The sequence below is a fragment of the Cyprinodon tularosa genome, unplaced genomic scaffold, assembly GCF_016077235.1.
Source record: "Cyprinodon tularosa strain WSP-4 unplaced genomic scaffold, ASM1607723v1 ctg40, whole genome shotgun sequence".
Classification (NCBI taxonomy): domain Eukaryota; kingdom Metazoa; phylum Chordata; class Actinopteri; order Cyprinodontiformes; family Cyprinodontidae; genus Cyprinodon; species Cyprinodon tularosa.
Genome location: NW_024039119.1, coordinates 1,251,204 through 1,274,828, shown reverse-complemented (window position 1 = coordinate 1,274,828; position 23,625 = coordinate 1,251,204). Strand labels below are relative to the sequence as shown.

The following is a 23,625-nucleotide window of genomic DNA, read 5'->3' as shown; positions in this document are numbered from 1 at the left end:
ACTAGTTTCAAAGGGGATCTGAGAACAAAATGATCCAGATCTGGTTAATTTATACAATTGAATGATTTTTAAAAAGAGGATAAATGATAAGAAAGAACATAGAACATGTTTTTGTCCGGTTTTTGTTCAGATTTTGAATGAACATTATAAAGTTTTCCATCTTTTTATCACACTAGCTTGTACTCCTCCTGTCCAACTAGGGGCGCCAGTGAGATAAGTAATTCAGAGGATAATACCACAAAGAAAGAAAAAGAACCAATCAAATGAAAGCAAGCTTCAGTTTTTGCAAGGCGCCAGTTTTGTTTTTGTCTACAAGTTGACGGCTGCAGGTTCGCTAGCAGATTCGGTCGCCATGGCGGATAACACTTTCCCAGTCTACGATGTGGACTTTATCGTGAACTATTACCGCAATGAGGTTCTGACCGGCCAGGAGGCCCGGAAGGTCAGCAAAGGAGACCTGAGCCCGGTCCCCAAGGTAGGTTGGTTCTGACCGCCCGGAGGTACCGGACCGCGGTTTGGACCTTTTGACCACAGTTATATACATTTTTTTTTATTATAAAGTGAACAAAGACCACACTCATGAGAATCCAGAGTGGAATAAAGGTGACAACCACCGGAAGCATCAACACTTCAGAATCAGAAATACTTTAATAATCCCAGAGGGAAATTACTTAAAAGCAAATGTAAAAATATAAACCTTAAATAACATGCTGCTGTCATTTTGCACACCTCTGATGTTGCTGCTATATTCACATTACTGTAAAAATGTCCACAGCTGTTTATTGGTTATTATATTACACTGGTTATTTATTCTCAAGAGGTACAGTTTTTTTTATATTGTTAAAACACTTTACAGTGCAGTATTTTATTGTTTATCTTTTAATTATTCACTATCATGTTATCAGGTTTTTCTAAGGTCCACATTTGTTTTCTGTTCTACTCTATTCTATAAAAAGGGGTAGAAAGATATAAGTAAATCTAAACGGTGTATGTATAAAAGTATATTTGCAAAATCTCTTATATTCAACAACAAATACCTAGTAAAGCAAATTGTGCAAAAAAAAAAAAACTATTCAAAGGTAAATCAGATAGTCAAATGAAGAAATAAACATTAACAAGGATAAATCACTACACCGAAAAAAAAGAATATAAGATGTAAAGGGCAATTAGGAATGACATTCCGACTGAAAAGTCTTTTAGCATTTGTAGTAGACATTTTCTTTAATGACAAGTATATCCCGGGGCGGAGCTAGATGCTGGGCCAGGTGGGCCATGTCCACCCTTAGCCAATCATTGGCCACCCCTACTATTTTTCCCTCTAATACAGATGTTGGCAGCAGTAATACTCTGAAGTGGAATATTGAAAACATTAAATTTTTCATACGTTAACAGTGTGGTTAATTATTCACATCAATATACTAACATTGAAGATGATCATTTATGCTCTTTTCAGAACTAGATTTTGCGTTTTATGAGGTAAAGAGAAAATTATGTGTCTCTAAAAGTCATCTAGGAGTCTTCATTGAAATCATAGATAAATAACTATTTTAATAAAAACTTAATAATCAATTTTGGTAGATATTAGCACTTGTAAATATCAATTTTATGCAGAATAATTGTTTATAAAAGTAGGTAAGTAATTACAAAGGAAGAGATGTCCGCCCCAGAACTCACTACCTTTAATCTAGAAAGCATGAATGTTAAAAATATGCATCTATTTTTTAACAAAGGCTGTAGGAAAGTATAGTTTGTTTTTATTTAGAAAATATGTCTGTTGTGCTCGTTAAATTTCCTTTTGCAATAGATTGACCCTGAGGTTCTGGTGTCTATCCATTTTCAGCCACCCCTCAGTGTACATTGGCCACCCTTATAAAAATATTCTGGCTATGCCTCTGAGTATATTTATTACATTTTTAAATGCTATGATTGTAGGGAGAGTTTTGGTAAGAGGACCATATTAATTATATTATTAATTGTAAATTCTATTAGATTATCTTGGGCAATAATATCACATTTCATTGCAGAGGGAGAGAGAATATTTGTGTTTTAAGATTTAGAGAATAAGCAATTATAAACTGAGGATACAATTGTTTGTGTTTTTACTACAATAAAAAAAAAGTTCAGTTCATTGATCTTCTTGCTCACATAGATGACATTTCGTTACAGTTAGTTTGAATTTGGAGCACATGAATTCATTGGGAGGATAAATTGAAGGTAATTTAAGGTTGTGAAATGAATCTCTTTATATTTTGGCGGAATAACAAATTTAAGACATTTGGTTCTCAATGCACAGACATTTTTGGGCTATTTAAATAGGAAAAGTCTTTTAATTGGATTACGATATAAGATATTTGTTGTTAAAAAGATGTGTTAGCATTTTTCATCTTTTATACAGATTCCTTTAATAAATGTATTTTTAAGTTTAGGAACTGGAATATTACTGAGGCAACCTTGAACTAAATTGATCAATATTTTTGGGATATAATTTATAATTTGTCCATAATTCTGGGTTGAGAATTTGACATTATATTTAATATGTCAATCATCCAGTGAGAGTAACTCTCCATCACTTCTCACTGCTGTTCTGGGTGCCAATAAAATTTTTTGAGGAGCTTCAACAGCACTACTGTATCATATTTAGTCTACCTCCCAGCAGCTTCCTGTGTTTCTTCTTCTCTGCAGCCTGAAGTGGTTCAGACCATCTACATGAGGGTCCTGTACCTGGTGTCGCGCTTTGGACCAGAGTGCCACTCCATGGTGAGTCCATCCTGTAGTTCAGGGGTCTCCAACCCTGGTCCTCCAGATCTGCTGTTCTCTAGATGCATCTCTGCTCTAATGACTGGATCATTGAGCCTTTACCAAACCTGATGGTAAAGAGATAACTCAGTCATTTGGTTCAGCTGTTGGAGCAGGGATGCATCTAGAACCTGCAGGTCTGTAGATCTGGAGGACCAGGTTATTATCAGTAGATGGTGTTTTTTGGGGGAAGTCGCCCTTTAATTGAGCCATGGCTCTGTGTCTCCAACAGGTTCCCCTGTCAGAGGACATCCAGAACCCGACCTATCATGAGGGGGCTGCTGCCATCCTTAGCCTCTTCAACCGCATGTGAGCTTCCTGTCCTTTAGGTCCTGCTGCTAAAATGTCTGGATGTGTCTAAGGAGCTGTTCTGCTCTGGAAGCTCTTCATCTGTTCTTTCTACTGTGATGTTTTTTTAGGAAGCAGTTCCTGCAAATGTGCCTGATGTACGACTTCTCCCTCAATGATCTGCTGGCTCCCAGTAAGTCTTCCTGCAGCCCATAACCTCATCTACTGGTTCCTTTCAGAGTTTATCCTCGAGCTGCAGGACTCTGGCAGGATAGGGTCCCCAGGATCTTCTGCTTTCTCCTCTGCTCATCCTGGAGAAGCTGAATTCATCCTGAAATGTGTTAAATGTTCTGGAGAAATTCAAAGACATGATCCTCCCAGTGTTGTCTGCCTGCTCTAAAGGGAGCAGGTGTATGATGGCATCATCACATCAAACTGCAGGGCGTCCCGAAAGCTCCTGGTATGATTCTCGGATGGACCAGAAGAAGGCTCTCTGTCATTGAGGACTGTTGGTACCAGAACAAGGCAGGAGGTCTTCCTCAGCACTGAAACCGGCAAATAAGCTGATACTCCTCCTGCTTGAAGATCTTCAGCATCCCTAACCACAGATCTCTGACATTTCTAGCCTCTTCCTGTCATCCTCTTTGCTTTCATTGATTTTTTTTCTTGAAGATGCTTCTATATATTCTTAAATAATCCTGTCTCCCTCGTGAGGCTCTGTATTATTTACCAGTTTCCTTACATCACTGTTGATCCAGGGTTGGAGGAACATCTCACTGTTCTGGTGGGGAAGGTTATAATCAGAGTTGGTCTGTGCTAAAGTTAATGTTTCCATTCATTTTTCAGGTTTTATTTCTGTTTTATTAGGTGATGCTGATCTGTTAAATGGGTCTATACCTTCAGTGATTTAGGTTTTGTTTTTGCAGAGAAACAGCGGACTCTGGTCATTCTGAGCGCCATCATGAACTTTCTGAAATTCAGGAAGGAGAGGCTGGAGAGGATGCTGGAGACGCGCGCTGTGCTGGTAGGTTGGACGTAAACGCACATGAATGACGTTGGTCAAATTGTGTCTATATTAGGGATGGAACAGTTTATGAAAACCGTCCGAACCGTTTGGTTCGACTGTCTCGGTTCAATTCGCGTGTGTTGCGTTCGGTTCATGCGCTGCTCCTTTTTCTCATAGGCGAAGCGTTTACACTCCAGAGCAGAAGGTGGCGGTACTGCGACCAAAGCCAACCACCAGTAGTAAACAAGAAGAAGAAGCGAAGCAGCGTAGCCGGGTGTAGCAAAAAAAATAATCAGTTGTTGTGGAGAACTGTGTGGGTATGGCGAGTGGGAAAGAACAGGAGTTGGAAGACGCGCCAGCAGCACTTTATAGGTCTGCTGTATGAAAAGAAAAGAAAGTTGTGGATAAAAGTGCAACAGTGTGTAAGCATTGTGCACACGTTTGTTTATGCTAACAGCAACATGACCAACATGTCATGCTAACAATCAACATAAACCGAACCGAAAACCTTGACCAGGAAACCATGAACCACTCCACCCCTAGACTATAGTCATCAGGAAAACAATGTAGCTAACGCTCTTCATTATAAAAACCCAGAATGTATGGAGGTGAGAACATTAGAATGTGTCACCCTGAGACCAGAGAAGAAATGATGGACTGTTGTTGGGCTGTAATAATACTGTCTGTCAAGCAGAGTATACTGGAAAACTGTTTGCTCTTAACTAGGGATGCACAATATTGGGATTTTGGCCGATATCCGATATGCCGATATTTGAAACCTCATGTAGCCGATAACCGATATCGATACCGATGTTAAAGCTGGACAAAAATAAGTCATTGAAAATAGCAGTTTTGTTATCCATTTCTGACACTTTGAAAAATAATATACTCAAATATATTTTCATATGCTGATATCAAATTGATTTTTAAAAACGCGGTATCGATCTATTTTACTTTTTAAAATCTCGTGAAATTTCATTGTTCTGTTACAAACTCTCGTGATATTTTGCAAATTCCTGTGAGATTTTGTTAGTAAAATAGATAGATACCGCGTCAATATATCAACATGTAAAAATATGCCAAAATTTAGTGAATTTTCGGGGGATTTCGTAGCATAACGATGACATATAGCAATATTTCATTAGTAAAAGAGATTGATATGGTGTTTTTAAATGGCAATATATCAGCATATGAAGATATTGTGATATTTTAATGTATCAATATTTTTTCCCTCATCTTTAGAAGTTTTAAAGTCTGTAAAAAAGAAGTTGAGGAAGAAGAAGAAGAAGTAGTATTTTTTTTTTTTTTTTTTAAGACTTTAGAAACTCAGAAGCTGATCAAATATCGGGTTAAATATTGGTGGGGTGGCCGATGTCCGATATTCAGTTTTAAGGCCGATACCGATAGGGGGCCGATTATATGGTGCATCCCTACTCTTAACGGCAGCTGGGAAGTCAGGAGGTCCATATGCCAACTAGGGTACTAAAATTTAAAACTCATGTTTTATATCCAGGAACATATCCAACACTAAAGCCACTTTCGATATCATGGGGATAAAACAAACATAGAAAAGCTTTTTCAGTCTCACCATGGACCATGCCTTTTTCTCAGAAACACAGATGCTAGTTCAACAACCCAGAAATATGCAAACCTTGTCCTAGTATTGATAACACACCAAATTAGTACACACTATAATCCAGATGCAGCTTTTGAGTATCAATACTTTTGACAATGCTAACAGCATTGATGCTAGCTGCTCTCTAACTGCCAGCACTGATGATGGCAACCAGGAACGGGTAAAGATTAGAAGCATTTCCACGGCTGTGTCCATCACAAGCTCTAACCCTGGAGGAAGAAGGTACAGGAACTACTCTGATGGTCACACTTCTTCTGTTGTTAATAATGATGCTTATTACTGTCAATAGTAATCAAGTACTTTAGGAATCCCTTCACTTCTAATCCGGCTGCAGTTTCAGCAGGTGTGAGTCAGAAATATTTCTGGTCTTTGCTCCAATTCAGTCCGATCCGAAGGGAAACTGTGCTTCTTTCCTCAGATTGTCAGTATGGTTTTGATTTTTTGCATTTGGGAGTTTCTATATAGTTGCCAAATAAATCCCACCCCCTTTTCTCCACGTCGAGGCCATGTTCTATTTTCCCTAATGAGACCTTTCATACCGACCCAGAGACGTTCTGATCCGACAAATCAGCAGTGCTGCATCTTAGTGGTTAGAAAAAAACCCGTTGACTATCGGTCACTTTGGTCCAACAGACCATCCTGTTGGGAATCATCCAGAATCAAATGACTCACCCTTATAACCAACCAGATTTCAAACCAGTGCCAGGGGACCCAGGCCCAAAGGAATCCCAACGTATTTCTGACCCTTATCTGCTAATAACTGGGTTCCCATCTTAAAAATTATGAAATCTGATGTCATAGGTCTTAAATAATGTCCCATAGCATATTATTAGCCTACGGAGCTGCCAGGCTAAGTGCTTGTTGACTATTAGAAATGGGTCGGTTGAGATCACTCCCGGGCTAGGTAGCTAACTAGCTAGCTGCTATTAGCTCGCGATAGTGACACAAAGCTAGGATTGGACTCTTAGACACTAATGGGTCTGTGTTTACTTAGCAATTGAAATCTTTTTTTTTTCCTCCGTATTCCAGGATTATATTTTATTCTCAGTGGTAAAAAAAGATCTGAAATGTAACTTTTAGAAACTTGTAGAAATCCTGCAATAAGGAGGTAAATGGTTTTAAAATGTGTTTTAGCTGGCTGGCTAATGATGGCTAATGATGATGATTGCAGCATGACCGGTGTCTGCGGGGAAATGTTCTGTACAGAACCCTGGAGAGTGTTCCAAATCATCAGCAAACTCTGAACCAAACCAGGTCCAATCCTGGAGAACTACACTCAGCAGCCTATAGGGGCTCATTACCCGGTCACTTGCAGTGGAACCAACAGATGTTAAGATAAGAATTTAGCCTTCTGGTTCCGGCATCATTTTACTGTCATTCTGCATACTTTCCCTGAGGTGTGATGTTCAAAATATTAAAGGTTCTGGCTGAAGCTGGAATAGAGCCTATTAGAATGTTCTGGATGGAGCTAAAACGGCTTGGTCCAGCAGAACCTGGCTAACGCTTCTCCTCTCTGCCTGCAGAGGGCAGCCAAGGAGAAGCAGGAGCTTTTCAACAAAGGCATCAGAGACCTGGAGAAGAAGATCCAGCTCCTAACGTAAGTATCCTCCAGAACTTATTTGGATCCCTCTTAGTTTGTCTGTAACCCATTTGTTTCTGATCCGGATCCAGGACCATCCCCCCAGAGCAGCAGGCTGAGGCTGAACGGCTGGCAGCTGATCTCTCCGAGCTGCAGGCCAACATCCGGCAGGAGTACAAGGAAGGGGTAGGTTCTGGGGGGGGGAGGTGGGCAGTTCTGGGGGACGGTGGGCGGTTCTGATCCAGTGGCTCTCCTTTCAGAATGCCATCAGTGAAAGTGTTGCGGAGCTGAAGGCCAAGATGGCAGAGAAGCAGCAGAGGCTGGTAGGGGATTCACACCCAAACATCTGCAGGCTTCTCGTGATCTTGGCGTGTTCCTGAAAATGTGTGTGGCTCAGGCCCAGGTGAAGGTGGAGGTCGGTGAACTGAAGGAGGAGATCACCAAGATCAAGTCTCAGATCGTGGAGTCTCCAGAGGAGCTGAAGAGCCAGATGGAGAAGATGAGGGAGACTGTGAAGAACATCAAGAAGTCCATTGTGAGTGGAGGCCTGGTTCTGCTGAGATGATGAGGGGCAACAGAGGGCTGGCTGTGACTCGTTTGCTTCTGTTCCAGACTGACACAGACGAGTGTGTGATGGAGATGCAGAACCGGGTGGAGAGCGTGAAGCACGCCGAGGCTCAGTTCCAGCAGTTAATCGTCCTCCTGCAGGACCTGGAGAGAGGCCTGAATGCCAACAAGCAGCTTCAGGATGAGGTAGGCTGCTGCACAGGTCCAGCAGTGGGTGGTTCTGGCTCGATCCAAATGCAGCTTTTCTCTCACAACTTAGCTATAAATTGACATTGAGCTGCTGTTAGATTGTCGAGATGCCACCAAATGTCATGTTAACCTGTTGACTGATGACAACCGCAGTACCAGATGTTGGTGAGCCAGAACGAGAAGATGGAGAAGGAGATGAAAAATCTCTGCATCGAGGAGACGCAGCTGAAAGAAGCCCTGGACATAAGGCGGGACAAGGAGTGCAAACAGAGCATCCGCCGACAGAAGAGGAGGGAGATGAAGGAACAACATGTCCAGGGGGTGTTGGGGTACGAGCTTCAACTCCTCCCCTTAATACCATCGGCCTGATGCCACATGTCCAAACATGAAGTTAATCTGCCTGAAGAAGCAGAGAAGGACAGTGATGATTTACAGCACTATCACCAGTTAGCTTAGCAACTCGTAAGCAGAGTTCTGCTGCTCTGAAAACTTTGAAAATCTAGGTTTATTGTAAATGAAGGTCAACTGCAGGTCATGTTTAGCAAATCTTAGGGCCCTGTCACACCTTGCCGATTTACACAGCGTATGCCTGACGTCCCAGAATCTCCTAAAACGCTAGCATACGCTGAACTTTTGATGAATTTTTTTTTAAGTTTGGGCTTAAACATAGCATATTCATAACTTAAACTAAACGTACCCATAACGTATCCAACGTATTCCAGCATTTTTGCCAGATTTTTCGTACGTCAGGAATACATTGGATAAAATCGTCAAGGTTTGACAGGGCCTTTAGAAGTAAAAGGAAAAACCAAACTAGCATAAACACAAATGAGATCCAAGGTAGAGAATATAAGCAGAACTCTTCCCCAGGAACAATCTTTATTTAAAGTTCACATTGCTAATCAGCTAAAGGGTCAGTACCTTTATCAGAATATAATATCAGAATCTGAATTTATTCATCCCTTGCAGGAAATTCTTTTCTTGCCGTGCAACATTTTACAGAAGAGAGAAGCATAAGATTGTCAGTACAAAAGAGCAAAATAAAATATAATCAGAATCGGGTTTATTGCCATTGTTAGTGAAGAAGTTCACAACTAGGAATTTTTTGTGGTACAGTCGTGCAACATGAAACATATATGAAATAGTAAATAAAATTATAAAAATCTCTAAAAACACTAGGAAGACAGAATAAAATTAGTAAAATTACAACCTTCACATATAAACAGTTAATAAAATATAGGAATCTGGTACCTGTGCATCCCTACATGATGTAGAACTACTCAAAAGCATCATTTAAGGGCCTAATGTGAGCTGTTTTCCAGGCAGTGTGACCAAATCCACCAGAAAAGGGAGGAGATGGCAGATAAAATCCAACAGATTAATGGAGAGACCCAGCAGATGAAGGCCAACATCAAGAGCCTGAGAGAGGTCTGCAGCATAGAGACGGAGAAGGCCCAGGTAAGCCGCACATGAGGGCTATCTGAGGCATTTAATGCGGAGATCTTCATGCCTCCACCTGCTTCCTGTGTCTGTGTGTCCAGGTGCTGTACGACACCCTGATGGCCTCCATAGATGAACTGAACAAAAAGATCGAGGTGCACTTGGAAGATCTGAAACTGAACCTCAGCAAGTACTCTGACTCCATCTGATGCAGCGTGGGTCCCATGTTACCAGAGGAATTTAGATCAGGGGTTGTCTACTGCTTCATGTCAAGTCCAGAAGCAAAACTGTTTATATTTTATTTAGAACCTGTAAAATAAAAGGTTTCAGTTTCACCAAATCAGAATCAGAATTGCTTTTTTTAATCCCTTGTTGGAAATTCTTGCGGTGCAAACTTTACAGAAGAGAGAAATATAAGATTGTAAATTCCAATAAGATACAAATATAAAATAAGGATAAGAACAAAACCAGATAGGTAGAAGAATAAAATAATGATTACAGTACAGGGGCGTTGCTAGGCACAAAGCTTTACTGGGGCACTGGCCCCCTAGTGCATATGCCCCTCCTTCCATACATAAATACAGACAAGCACACTGCCCAACCCTGATACATTCCTACCAAAATTACCAGTTGAGATATTAATGAGTATAAGAGCATATTTGTTTTAACAAACATGAACATTTTCAACATTGCAGCTATAAAAAATAAGACATCAACAACTTTGACAAATAAAAAGTTTCCTTATACACATTCTGAAGTAATCATTAATTCCTAGGTTACAGAGTTTTAGTTCGGGGGAAATTTTAACTCGTCCTGAGCTAAGTTTTCCTTTTATTTTTTTAACATTAAAGTGTACCTCATATTTATCATTTTTGCAAAGTGGTCAATCACTTGTGACTCAGCTTAGAAAGTTCTTCCTTTTCAACTGATAAAATAGCAAGATGATGGAGCCTATCTTGTCCCATTGTGCACCTCAGCCAAGTGTGGAGCCTTCTCAACACACTGAAAGACCTTTCACAACTCCAGCTGTAGACTGGGATTGTGAGGGAGATCTGGATGACCTGCGTTAGTGTTGGGAATATGATGTTATCAAGCAAGCTGAAAACACACTGCATATCCTTGATAACAAGGCTTTCTTTTTTAACCAGGAAAAGCTCAAACCATTTTGAATTAAATTAATGTTTTTTTACTCCAAATTTGTGCTGGGGATGGTGGGACAACTTCACTTGTTTAGGACCATCATGCTTTCCCCCTAAGTCACTAATGTCCCCTTCTTGTTTGTGGAAGCTGGTTGTTGCATCCTCATCACCTTCATGGTCCTGTCTCTCCTGTCCTTCACCTGTCTCTTGCCTGTCAGTCTCGCCTCCTCCTCCCTTTCCTACTCCAGCACCTGCATTCTCATTCTCTACAGCAAACATAAAAAAAACGTAAATTTATAATTATGTAAATATCTATCATATTACTTATAACGTTCCTAATGTAACTGGTTACATTAAATCACTAATTCATTACGGGACCTTACCTCCCTCTCTCATCTTGTTTTACTGATTCCCTGTCTCTGCTTCGTGTGAGGAATTTCCTGATATCCATCTACAAACCAATGCAGTAATTTTCAGTTAGTAGCCTATAAATCATGTGGTTTCACTGGGAAAATAATAAAATTGACAGGTAAGAAACGTTACCAGAACTAAAAATGCGTCGTGGCCGCACAGTGTCCCATCCAACTCAGTTGAGAGCAGCGCGTTAATTTACCTGCAGTTCATGCAGTGACATGCGCTGACGTGGGGGCGCTAATACATCCTCAATTTGGAGTTAACGACACACTTGCTCCGCATTTGAGTAGAAATATACGTCTCCTCCCGTTAGAAATATCTAAATTGATGCATTAAAAAAATGTAATACTGTTGCAAATATTCATGAGATTTATACTGGGGCACAGCTCATTTATACTGGGGCACGTGCCCCAGTAAATGGGGTCTGGCGACGCCGATGTTACAGTATGTACAATCAACAGTATTCACAATGCTGCTCAATACCAAATTACAGCATTGTAAATACTTTCGATTGTGTATGTATAATATATATACACATAGGGTAGTCCCTCCCACTAAGCATGCTTGTAGCAACAGTGGAGAGTAAAAACTCCCTTTTAACAGGAAGAAACCTCCAGCCGAACCAGACACTGTGTGAGCGGCCATCTGGCGAGGCCAACTGGGGTTCAAGGAGACAGAAGCAGACATACAGTAAGGAAACATACAGCCAGGCAGATGAGCTCCAAACCAGGTCCCAGAGGATGAAGAGCAGTGTTGTGCCTGAACGCGTTCATTGAACGAAAGTTCATGAACTCGTTCATATTTTGGGCGAACGTGAACTGAACGTACTGCATTACTGCCTGGTGAACGTTATTGTGAACTCGTTCATTCTGGTGTCTGTGAACGGCACGCTCTCTCAGTTCAACTCCGTTCAATAGGTTGCCAGATTTCTATAGAGCCCTCCAGGCGAAACCCCGGCTAAATCACACCGTAAACAGGCCTTAATATGTAGCGGGAAAAACACCCAATCTGGCAACACCAGCTACCAGTGTCGTAGCCTACAGCCGCGTGCGCCATCAAAACAAAATGCAGCGTGGAAGCCATAGCAGCATGCAGGCTACCGTGGAGGCGACAAAGCAGCAGTATGATCACTTAAAACAGTTTTATGACCAGGTGGTCGGTGAGGATGATGGCAACAAGTTTGCCCGCCGGCTTTCAGTAAAAAAATCCGCACTTCACTAACCTTAAATTCCTACCTCAGCCTGGTCCCTCAGTTTGTGTTAGTAAAATCTTCTTGAGCGGAGGTCTTCAACAGGGGATCCGCGACCCCTAGGGGGTCTACGGAGGTACTGCATGAGGGTCTGCATGGTTATAGTTGATATTTTTATATTCCCCCCCTGCAATTTTTTCCTCCACTAATTGAAATGTCTTTAAATACTCATTAACATGAAATCAACACACTGTAGTAAACAGATAAATGGAGACAAAAGATGTCTTTCAGTCATCAATGCACACATTCAGCGACACACAGGAGCTCTTTCAAGCTGGGCACCGTTTCCTTCACATCAACCAGGAATCAGAAAAACTTTAATAATCCCAGGGAGAAATTAATTTCTTTACATTACTCCATCTGTAATAGAGTGACTATAGGACACAATTTCATACAATATATATAGTTAGGGGGTCCCCGCTTCATCTCGCCATCACTTTGGGGGTCCTTGGTCTGGAAAACATAGAAGACCCCTGTTCTTGAGGGTTTTACTATCCATGTAACTTGTTTGTTAAACCTGCCTGGTATAATTTTCCAGGATTCCAGTATTCCTTTTTAGTATGTATTGAAATGGAATTTCAAATGGAAAAAATTATTAAAATAAAAAAAAAAACATTTGCACCTTAAAGACTACTTTCCTATTTTTCTTTTAATAATTACTCATAAAAAAGACCATACAAGTAGCGCATTTTTCTTAATGTTTTTGAGAATATACTGTAGGGGTGAAATCTGCAGCTGCTACTAGTGTGAAGTGAATGGACAGCAACAAAGCATTAAAGCAACAATAGGGAAATGCTGTCCCCTCAATGCTAATGTAAACCCTGGTTGGATAAGGATTCAAAACTGGATAGGAAGATGAAATCTGACGCACAGTTTCAGAGTTACAACTGATAAAATAATTGCTGTCTGTGGTTCTACAGTAGGCTATGGTGTAATTGAGCAATATATGAAAAAAAAAAGAACTATGAACTAGTTCATTTTTTGGTTTTGAATTATGAACTATGAACTGAACTAGTTCATTTTAAAATGTGTGAACTGAACTTTGAACTAGTTCACGTAGAAAGAGAACTTTCCCAACACTGATGAAGAGAGCACATCTAGTCACAGTCAGAGAAACAGGACTACACTGAAAAACAGCCCGATCTCCAGCATCTATAAACAAGGGTGTTGATGGCAGCAGCACAGCTGATATTTCTCTCCAGGATGGTGTCACAGCCAAACGGGAACAGACCAGATGAAGCCAGTATGAGTAAAAGCAAAGAGAGCAAAACGTTAGAGATTGAACTAACGAATACTGCAGAATGGGAGAATAGAGATAGAACGATGAAAAAGGGGGTCCCTAAGTTCTCCAGCAGGCCAAGCCTATAGCAGCATAACTATAGAGATAGCTCAAGGTAACCTGAGCCACTCTAACTATAAGCTTTATCAAAAAGGAAGGTTTTAAGCCTACCCCTTAAAAGTAGACGGGGTGTCTGCCTCGCAGACTAAAACTGGTAGTTGGTTCCACAGGAGAGGAGCCTCATAACTAAAAGATCTGCCTCCCATTCTACTTTTAGAAATTCTAGGAACCACTAGTAAACCTGCAGATTGAGAGCGAAGTGCTCTGTTAGGAACATATGGAACAATCAGATCTCTGATATCAGATGGAGCTTGGCCATTTAAGGCTTTATATGTGAGAAGGAGGATTTTAAATCCTATTCTGACAAGTAAAGTACACCCCACTGTTAGAAATTACACCTTTCTATCACCAACAGGGCTGTTTCAATGGATTTGTGGGGCCCCAGGCAAAATTGACTTGAAGGGTTAGGCGTCTTGGGGTGTATTCTGATTACTGTGTCATTGTACTTTTCTGCTGTGATAATCACTGATTTTAGATGTGAGGAATCAGCCCAGAACTAAAGAGGAGGAGCTGGTCAATGACCTGAAAAGAGCTGGGACCACCGTTTCCATGGTTACTGTTTGTAATACACTAAGACGTCATGGTTTGAAATCATGCATAGCAGGAAAGGTTCCCCTGCTTAAACCAGCACATGCAGTACCAAAATATAACTTTTGATCAAAATTCCACCAACTGTGTTTGGAGAAAGAAGAATGATGAGTACCATCCCAAGAACACCATCCCTACTGTGAAGCATGGGGGTGGTAGCATCATCCTCACCTCAGAGAAATCCTCAAAACCTCAATGAATCAATACAAAAAGCTGAGCAGTAGTTATTGGAATAGTTTGATTAGCCAAACACCAATATATTTTTACTAATAGGAAAAAAAACCTTCTAAAGACTGGAAACAATTTCAAATCTGTGAGAAGTATGAATAATTTGGACCTTAGCTGGAGATCACCATTATAGACAGTGTTGAAAGGTCACAACAGCTTGAAAAAAATAATAATCAAATCGCTTAAACTATTAATCCTTTTTATAAAAGCAAGGCTGCATTGAAGCAAGAAGTGGAGCTCCATCTAAATTCCACTGGATTTGTTTTTGGAAGAAGATCAAGTTTTTAGGCTGCGAATGACCAAAGGTCCTTAGAGTTCATGTCGATGTTGAGTTGGTTGCATCTCCTCGCTCAGTTGTCCAGCACGGATTTACCCGTTATCTGTTGTAGAGAGAAAAATCAAAATTGTGAAATTATATTTACTCGCTTTAGTCATTAGGATTATTTTTTATCATTAATAGCATAATAAAAAGCCATAATGCCTTGAATTTCAGAAATAGTTACAGGAAGTAGACACAGAAGGTGGTCATGGCCAAGCTGTGAACATTAACAATAATTTGTGATGGTTCCTGCAGATCATCTTTTGCGATTCATTGGTATTTGCTTCTCTCAAAATATGTTTTGCATCAAAGTTAACTCAGTTACAGAGTTTCATGAAAATCTGTTTAAGTGTTTAAGAGCGTTTCCTTTCTAGTTTGAAAGACTGTCAGATGCCATAACCAGGTTATGGCATCTGACAGTTATGTCCTTTGGTTCTGGCTCAGCTCTACTTGCTAAATTTAGTCTTAATCAGACTTTTCTTGCTGTCATTCATACTTTCATATTAATCAGTGGAAAAATTAAGAGCATTCAGGAATGTACAACCAAAAAACTAAAACAAGCCTTGAGTTTTTTTACCACCTCTTACAGCAATTCCTCCTTAGGATCTTCTTGGCATTTTCCTTCCTACATAAATTTAAACCCCATATTCCTTACCCATCTGCTTTTAGGATTTTTTTTTTAGCCTATCTCCTTACCCTTTTCCTCCACCTGGAAGTCCTCTGGCAGCAGTTTGTCCTGCCGGCTGCCCAGACTGAAGGCCAGAAAGGAGAGGATGAGTGAGTCCATGATGCTAATGATCGCCAGGATGTAGGCCCAGCGCACTGTGCAGTTACCCAGGGTATATTTATCAGTCCGCTGGCCACACATGCGCTTCACTTCCTCAGAGTCCCAACCATCAGGGTAGATCATACAGCCAATCACCATGCATGTACCTGAGAGGTGAGAGCATCACAATGGTGAGCAGGTTACATTTTGAAGATATACAAAACTTAATCGTGTTGTGTTTTTTTTTGTACTTATACATTTCAATATGATTCATATGACCTAAGAACTTTTTAGTTATTCTTAAAGCTACAGTGTGTAAGTTTTAGCGACATCTAGCGGTCAGACTGCAGACTGCAGCAACATGAACATCTCCCCCCCACCGCTTCTCCCCCCCAACAGTACGGCGAGCGTTACGGGACAAAATGTCTTCCACGACGTCCGCATCACCTACCTTCTCAAGTGATGAGGTTTGTTTACATAGATAATTTTACAGATAGTATTTCATTAGTCTGTGTAGGGTATAGATTTCATCTTTACGCTACGGCAGCGCAGAGCCAACAAACTAGCGATTGCGAGATCGCCAAATCGTCACAACGATGTGGAAAAAATAATGGGTATATTTATTATCTTAAGTCTACATGAAATCTATACCCTACACAGACTAATGAAATACTATCTTTAAAATTATCTAAGTAAACAAACCTCATCACTTGAGAAGGTGGGTGATGCGGGCGTCGTGGAAGACATTTTGTCCCGTAACGCTTGCCGTACTGTTGGGGGGGAGAAGCGGTGGGGGGGAGATGTTCATGTTGCTGCAGTCTGCAGTCTGACCGCTAGATGTCGCTAAAAGTTACACACTGTAGCTTTAAGTTGTTAAATGTTTTTTAGCAATCAGTTACTTAATAGAAGGGACAATATAGTAAAAAGACATGATCGCTGTGTCTGATCAAAATGTGTGAATCGAGGTAAAGACTGGCTTTATAGTCACTATATCTATATCCATCTAGTGTTATATCTTGAAGAGTTGAAGACTAATAGGTCTGTATTACCCTCCACAATATTTCATTTTAATCATTGTACTTTATTTGTATCGTAGTTTTAACCCCACTTAAAATATGTTGCCTTGGTTCATTTTCCTTAAAGACCGGTAAAAAATAGTTGTCATGTGTGGAAGTATGTGCAGACTACTCGACACAACAAGTATTACCATTTTTAATCAGTTGTAATTATTAACATGTGCTATTGAGTTTTTTTAATACTATGTTAAAAGTTAATTTTTAAAAGCATTTAATCATTCACCTGGTCTGTCCCAGAGTTAAGAATAGAGCAGAGGTTTATCTTTCATCAGGATGTTGACTCCCAAATATACAGGTACAAAAGCCATGGTCATTGCTTGATAATTGAAATCATGCTGTTTCTGCTGGCATCATTTGAAACAATCTTTCCCAGTACTTCTAATAAATGAGAGCCCACAAGAAGGTAAGTCACCAGAGACATAAGCATACACACATCCTTCATATTAATTTGTTTTGCAACTTTAAAACCAACCAGTTCATACATTATTAACACTACAGACAGACAGCCAGGTTGGTGCCCTCTCCCTTTAAGATGATGAGGTGAAACATGACTCTCTCAGATCTTTCTGTCTGATGCTTACAAACACTTGAATTACCCATCTGATTTGATTATTTTTCTCCCTATACCAACAATTTCAATAGACGGTTCAATTCAAGCCTTAATGTAGGTCAATCTCTCATTTATTTTGGAATGTGTGCTCATTCATCCAGCATTTAAAAAACGACTGAAACCCAACTGACAGCAGGCAAGTTGAGGCTGAAAAGTGAGAGTAAAGAATGTAACAGCACACCCAGGGTATTCCTCTCATTGCTCGTTTCATTACTTGCACGTCCTTTCACTCCCCGGTACATCTGTTCACAAGCTGCATCGTGTTTCCAGGACACACTCATGTTTCACCAAAGCCTCTCCATATGCATTTATATGAGGCCCACAAACTCCCAGGTACTTATGTGAAATCCAGTGGGTTTTTTTTACATTTATTTCCATGGTCTGACTAATCTTAACCATCATTATCCTGCAGTAAAGAGGTTTAGCTGGTGGCTCACATCTGCAAGGCTTGGACAGTCCTTCCCTTTATCGGGCAAGTTACCATATTTGAGCACTTCCGGAGACCTTCTAAATGACGTCACTGCGGCCTCGCGCATACTTGTCGAGTCACGTGATTTGGCCCAGCCAATCAGCAGGGACTAAGCTTGTTACGGTTCGCGCCATTGCGCCGTTCGACCAATCAGCGCGTGTCTGTGACGCGCGAAACGTCAGTGTTTTCCCGGGAGCAGGAAATCACCACTTCGCGGCTTGATTTCTCTAGCGTTTTCACTCGGCTCTCCAAAACTAACCATGGTAAGTTTATTAAACTTTCACATTACACGGTTGAGAAGTTGTACTAAATGATGACAGACATGTTTTTTTCGTGAGACTTTTGGAAATTGGCGAAATCATAGCATGAAAAACAGGGAGCACATATATGTGCATATGCCCAAAACAAGTAAAAACAGACCTGCATCAGTTTCGCCTACTTTAACTCATATGTTCTTTGTTTCTAAGCCACATTTTTGAGTTTCTGTTTACCAAACACGCATTATAACCAACAAATAATACATTAGAATCTTATCTGATGCTTTTAGAAGCTTTTATAATGATTTATTCACATATATATATCACTTCTAAAGATTATATAGCTAAAAATGGTGAAAATAAGTGATTTTGGATGTTTTTGTATTATATTTTGTATCACTTAACTGTTATTTTATGTCTTAATAGTATTATTATTTATATTATTAATTGTTTATATTGAATAAGTGATATTATGACTAGTTTTAGTGCTTTTCAAGTATATGGCATATTATTATCCACATAATGACAGTAGCAGTAATAAAATATACAATAATTATAATATTTTTCTGTTGCAGATTTCAACAAACATGTTTTATGGAAAGAGGAAGGCGGTTGTGATTGTTCCAGCCAACCCTGCCATCAGCGATGACGAAGAGGATGAGGAAGATGATGTGGAGGTCGATCCTGATTACATTCCAGTCAGCCACAACCTGGACACTCCCACCACAAGTGAGATGAGTCCTCCTGCCAAGAGGAGACATGTGCAGCCTGCAGTGGAGGTGCTTCAGGATGGGGAAGATGAGGATGAAAATGAAGATCAAGATGAGCAGGTTATACCGCAAGCTAAGGGTCCCACTAAACCCAAACCCAGACCCACCACCTGGAGGAAAACCAAATTAAGAAATTCACCTCTGCCTGAGTACCAGCACTCTGCTCCCAACTTTATTGGGAAACCTTTTGTGTACTTTTTAAGATACTTTACCCCACAATTCATTAGCCACATAACTTATCACACCAACCTGTACGCCAGTCAAAAGGACATTAACACCACCTTCACCACCAATGAGGATGAGATGATGAAATTTGTAGGAATTCTCATCTACATGGGCATGGTAGAACTGCCATCTATAGATGACTACTGGGCCATGGACACCAGGGTTCCTCAGATTGCCAACATCATGTCATCAAAGAGGTTCAGGCTGCTCAGAAGGATGATCCACTTCAATGACAACACCCTTATCCCTGGCACCACTGACCGCTTCTTCAAGGTCCGGCCATTGTTCACCTTCCTCTGCAGTGCCTTCAGAAGTGAGGAGCAGACCCCGAAGCAGTCAGTGGATGAGGTGATGGTTGCCTTCAAAGGGAAGACAGCTGGGAACTTGAGGCAGTATATTAAAAACAAGCCTGACAAGTGGGGGTTTAAGTTGTTTGCCAGGGCCTCCGAGGATGGATTTATCCATGACATGGTCCTATACCAGGGCAAGACTACGCTGGAGGCCCATGGTGTCCCCCTGACACCTGAACAAAGAGCCTTGGGCGCCACCAGCCAGATTGTCTCTGTCCTGGCCAGTACCATGTCATCCTCCACCACAACAGCCATCTTCGCTGACAACTTTTTCACCAGCTTGGAGCTAGTCCGGTACCTCAAAACTCAGAACTGCAGGTAACAATTACTTTCTGTGAGTGAGTGAATGAATGATTACATTTTTGTTGCACTTTACTGCTGGATATGTAACCCACTTACATTGGATCCATTATTCATCCATTCTATATTTATGTGTTCAGATACACAGGAACTGCAAGGGACAACAGAATTGGACATCCTCCCCTAAAGTCCATCACAGAGATGGAGAAAAAAGGTGTCCCTCGTGGGACCTGTCACTCCGTTGTCAGTGATGATGGGATCCTGGTCCTCAGGTGGAAGGACAATAAAGTTGTCACTCTGCTTTCGACAGACATGGGAGTGGAACCTCTGTCATCTGTCTACAGGTATTGTTTATTTTAGTTTTGTCTGATTGTGTTGTTCCTGTAGATGTCAGTGCTGCCTTTATATTTTTTTTTTACTTAGCCATTTATTTTCCTCCATTCATTTATATTTTTACACTTTTTATGGAGCTGTTACAACACCAAATTTCACTAATGGTGATCAATAAAACAAAATCGTGTTTTAGGTTCTCCAGTGAATCCAAAAAGAAGGAACCTGTGAGCTGTCCTGCAGTCATCAAAAGCTACAATTCCAACATGGGGGGGATTGACAAGAGCGACATGTTGGTGCACCTGTACCGCACCCCCATGAAGTCCAAGAGGTGGTATATGCGTCTGTTTGCATACACTATTGATCTGGCCATCTCAAATGCCTGGCTGATGTACAGGCGGGACTGCAAGGAACTGAAACTGGACAGCCAGTCTCTGAAAAGCTTCCGGATCGAGGTGTTCAAGCATGCCTCTAACCAAAGGCTCTCTGTAGTTCGCTCAGGAAGAAGCTCTGACAGTCTGAGAGCTGCCTTTGATGTTCCCAAGCCAGTCCGAGGACATCGCTGCTCCAACCCCACTGAGGCTGTGCGTTTCGACCACTCCGTGTTCCACGTTCCTGTCTACACTCATCGCCAAACATGCAAGTACTGCAGCAGGAAAGACAACATTGCAAGGTCCAATGTTTTCTGCGGGGTTTGCAAGGTCCATCTCTGCCTAAATGCAACATGCAACTGCTTTGCTGAGTACCACAACCCTAAATAAAGATAGTCAATAGATATTTAGAAGGCAGTAAGGCACTGAACGTTCTAAAATACTGTGAAAGAACTTTATTTCACAGTATTTTGGAACATTCAGTGCCTTACTGCCTTCTCAACATAAATTTATGTTCTAAAATGCTGTGAAATAATCAAAGTTCTATTTATGTTGAGAAGGCACTAAGCCACTGAATGTTCTAAAATACTGTGAAATAATAAAGTTTTATTTATGTTGAAAAAGCACTAAGACACTGAAGGTTCTAAAATACTGCAAAATGATAAAGTTCTATTTATGATGAGAAAGCAGTAAGGCACTGCAACATCCATCCATTTTTCTATTTTTCTATTATTATATTGTATTGTTATGAAATGTTACATTATACTCTATATTTAAAATATTCTGTCATGATTTTAGATGTTTTCTATGAAGTATTATCTTGTTAAAGTGGTTTCATAATGTTATTAAATGGTCTAAACAAATGTTTATTAAACTATTTCATGTTTTTTCAACAAATTCTATCTTGTGTTCTTTTTAGATTTTTTTTTACCAGAACGGGGCAAGTTACCATATATGATCACTTCGTTTCCTGTGATTTTCAGCATGAAAATGAAATTTTTTTAATAATGTAATTACAGATTATTATTATTGATATATACCACAATGACACCCTGAGATGGAAATTTAACATTTCAAAGTTTTTCAATGAGTGCCCTATAAAGGGTTAAACATGGGTGGCATTAGATGTACTGTACTGAAGACATACTAAACCAATTTCTCATGATGATATCTGCTGGCACTGAAACTTTTTATCTTGACAGTTTTTTTTCTTTACAGGGATTTGAAAGTTGGGTTGTTGCACTTTTTGATTAAGCCATCATAAAAGAGGATCAACTGTAGACCAGGGATCTGCAACCTGTAGGGCCAAAGACGAAAATGGCTCCCTGGCTTCCGTCTAGGGGTGTAAATCACTCCTCATGGTGATTCCATTCAGTATCAATTTCCTGACCCAACGATTCGATTATTTTCGATACTCAAGAATACACCACGATTCGATGAATTGTTTTTTTGTGTGCTTTTTTTGTACCTTACAGGCTAGACAATGTTTCAAATTTGGAATAAATCAATGAAAGCTGGAATATCGTTGTGCATTTTTGTTTGAAAAACAACAGCAAATAACAGAAGTAGCAAAGTTGAACTGCACCTATGCCTATGAAAACCTCATTCACTGAAAAATAACAAGGCCTCTGTGTTTACCCGAGTGTGTGTGCAAGTAGAAAGAGGATAGTGGCTAAAGGAAGTGAGGTAGGAGGGCAAAATAGGTTTTGCGCCACCGCAGCATATGTCCAGGAGCAAATGGATAAAAACGGACAAGAGGAAAAACAATTAAAAATGAATCGATGCTCTTGCAAACGTGTCGATGCATCGGATCATCAACTGTTGAATCAATGCATCGATACAAAGTGATTATTATTTATTCTAGAATAACTGCATTTTAAAATTCCAGATGACATGACACAAGAATTTGTTCCAGACTGTGGATATGCAAAGCTGGGAATGCAACAAAGAAAGAAATATGGTTACCAAGTTGCAGCCTGGATAACCTTTCTGCCTGCTTAGATCATTCATAAACTTCATAGAAAAACTTTTTTGAAAAAAGGTAAAGGGATCTGCATACTTTTACCACATCCAGTTAGGTGTGAAATGTCTCTTTGGTTTAAAGTTTTATGTCTGCACCAGTTTAACATCTCTTTCTGATATAAATACAGTAATGAAGTGGTTTGATGTACTGCTCTGTGCCATTGCTAATAGTATGTATCCTCCCTGTATTTTTAATATGTTTAAGATATCAGACACTTCAAACTTTGATCCAATGCTCACTGGAGGCCAGCTGCATCCACGCGCAGATCTTGTAGACGCTCCCGGCGTTGAAGAAGAAGAAGAGGCTGAAGCAGACGATGCTTCCCACGATCAGCAGCATGGAGATCCCCACGAAGAACATGGCAGTTTTGAAGGCTCCAGAAGGGATGGAGCCAAAGTCCAGCGCGCTCCCTTTGCAGGTGAGCTCCGAGGTTAGCGCGTTCCCGATGCAGTAATGAAAAAGGCCGAAGTAACCGGCCTGCGGCGTGTTCACGCTGTCCCCGATCCAATAGGGCTGGATGAACACCACCACCGTAATGACTGCGAAGGTGACGGTGAACACCTGCCACATGACGCCCATGGCCCGGGCGTTGCGCACGTAGTTGGTGTGGTAGATCTTAGCCGCTTCCTGAGCAGGGAGCATCCTGGGAGGAGACTGCTACCTGTTCTTCCAAACGGTGCGTTTAGGTCTTTCTTCTGATGACTCTTCCTCCTAATGTGGATTCAGACGCCTCTCATGTTGACCTAACGGGATTCAACACCACGGACAGCTCCCGGTGCTGAAAGCCCCATCTGCCCCGCTGATGAGTCCCACTTAAACCACAGCAGGGGCAATTGGTATGCCTCCAGAGGATATAGTCTCTGTTAGTGGTTTATTTCTTCCCTTGGGAGTCTGTGGTCTTTACCTGATGAATGATTAATGGTTAAAAGATCCGCTGAAGAGGGGGAGACACAGCCTTAGAAAGCCTGGTCAGTGTTTTACAGACAGCAGCTGCTATACATTTAAACATTATTGATTAACTCTATTTGGAAGGTTAGCTAATCTAAATTTTACGGAAGAGGATTAGGGCCACTGGGAAAAAAAAAAAAAAAGTTAACTGATTTTTTTTTTTTTTTTCAGTATAGTATGGGAAAAAAGTCAGAATTCAGACTTTATTCTCAGAATTCTGACTTTTTTCTCAGAATTCTGACTTTTTTTCTCAGAATTCTGACAATAAAAAAAGTCAGAATTCTGAGATTAAA

General features: G+C 40.6%; 3 protein-coding genes across 3 annotated transcripts; 2 read left to right on the top strand and 1 right to left on the bottom strand.

The window, feature by feature from the left end:
* The first annotated feature begins 255 nt into the window (after positions 1-255).
* On the top strand, positions 256-9,847 carry nuf2 (UF2 component of NDC80 kinetochore complex). The gene is made up of 13 exons (XM_038298009.1): positions 256-475; positions 2,683-2,757; positions 3,029-3,105; positions 3,216-3,277; positions 4,011-4,108; positions 7,250-7,323; positions 7,398-7,491; positions 7,566-7,628; positions 7,703-7,840; positions 7,918-8,058; positions 8,215-8,390; positions 9,384-9,519; positions 9,603-9,847. Exons 1-13 carry the CDS (start codon positions 353-355, stop codon positions 9,708-9,710), a joined length of 1,365 nt encoding a protein of 454 aa, XP_038153937.1. The 5' UTR covers positions 256-352; the 3' UTR covers positions 9,711-9,847.
* A 4,484-nt stretch (positions 9,848-14,331) lies between these two features.
* On the bottom strand, positions 14,332-23,208 carry lhfpl5a (LHFPL tetraspan subfamily member 5a). Its single transcript, XM_038298043.1, has 3 exons — positions 22,624-23,208; positions 15,534-15,770; positions 14,332-14,898 (listed from the first exon to the last, which is right to left on the bottom strand). The coding sequence occupies exons 1-3, from the start codon at positions 23,024-23,026 to the stop codon at positions 14,888-14,890; spliced, it is 651 nt and encodes a 216-aa protein (XP_038153971.1). The 5' UTR covers positions 23,027-23,208; the 3' UTR covers positions 14,332-14,887.
* Positions 17,856-20,781, top strand: LOC119791759 (piggyBac transposable element-derived protein 2-like). The gene is made up of 5 exons (XM_038298044.1): positions 17,856-18,021; positions 18,591-18,796; positions 19,918-20,004; positions 20,187-20,321; positions 20,492-20,781. Exons 1-5 carry the CDS (start codon positions 18,019-18,021, stop codon positions 20,502-20,504), a joined length of 444 nt encoding a protein of 147 aa, XP_038153972.1. The 5' UTR covers positions 17,856-18,018; the 3' UTR covers positions 20,505-20,781.
* Positions 23,209-23,625: the final 417 nt, after the last annotated feature.

Coding starts and splice junctions, on each gene's coding strand:
- lhfpl5a (XM_038298043.1), bottom strand. CDS start 23,026: ATGCTCCCTGCTCAGGAAGCGGCTAAGATCTACCACACCAACTACGTG. Junction 15,771..22,623: donor GTGGATGCAGCTGGCCTCCA/GTGAGCATTGGA, acceptor CTCACCTCTCAG/GTACATGCATGGTGATTGGC.
- LOC119791759 (XM_038298044.1), top strand. Junction 18,797..19,917: donor GTGCAGCCTGCAGTGGAGGT/GCTTCAGGATGG, acceptor CAGTGATGATGG/GATCCTGGTCCTCAGGTGGA. Junction 20,005..20,186: donor CCTCTGTCATCTGTCTACAG/GTATTGTTTATT, acceptor ATCGTGTTTTAG/GTTCTCCAGTGAATCCAAAA.
- nuf2 (XM_038298009.1), top strand. CDS start 353: ATGGCGGATAACACTTTCCCAGTCTACGATGTGGACTTTATCGTGAAC. Junction 3,106..3,215: donor CTTAGCCTCTTCAACCGCAT/GTGAGCTTCCTG, acceptor ATGTTTTTTTAG/GAAGCAGTTCCTGCAAATGT. Junction 7,492..7,565: donor GGCAGGAGTACAAGGAAGGG/GTAGGTTCTGGG, acceptor CTCTCCTTTCAG/AATGCCATCAGTGAAAGTGT.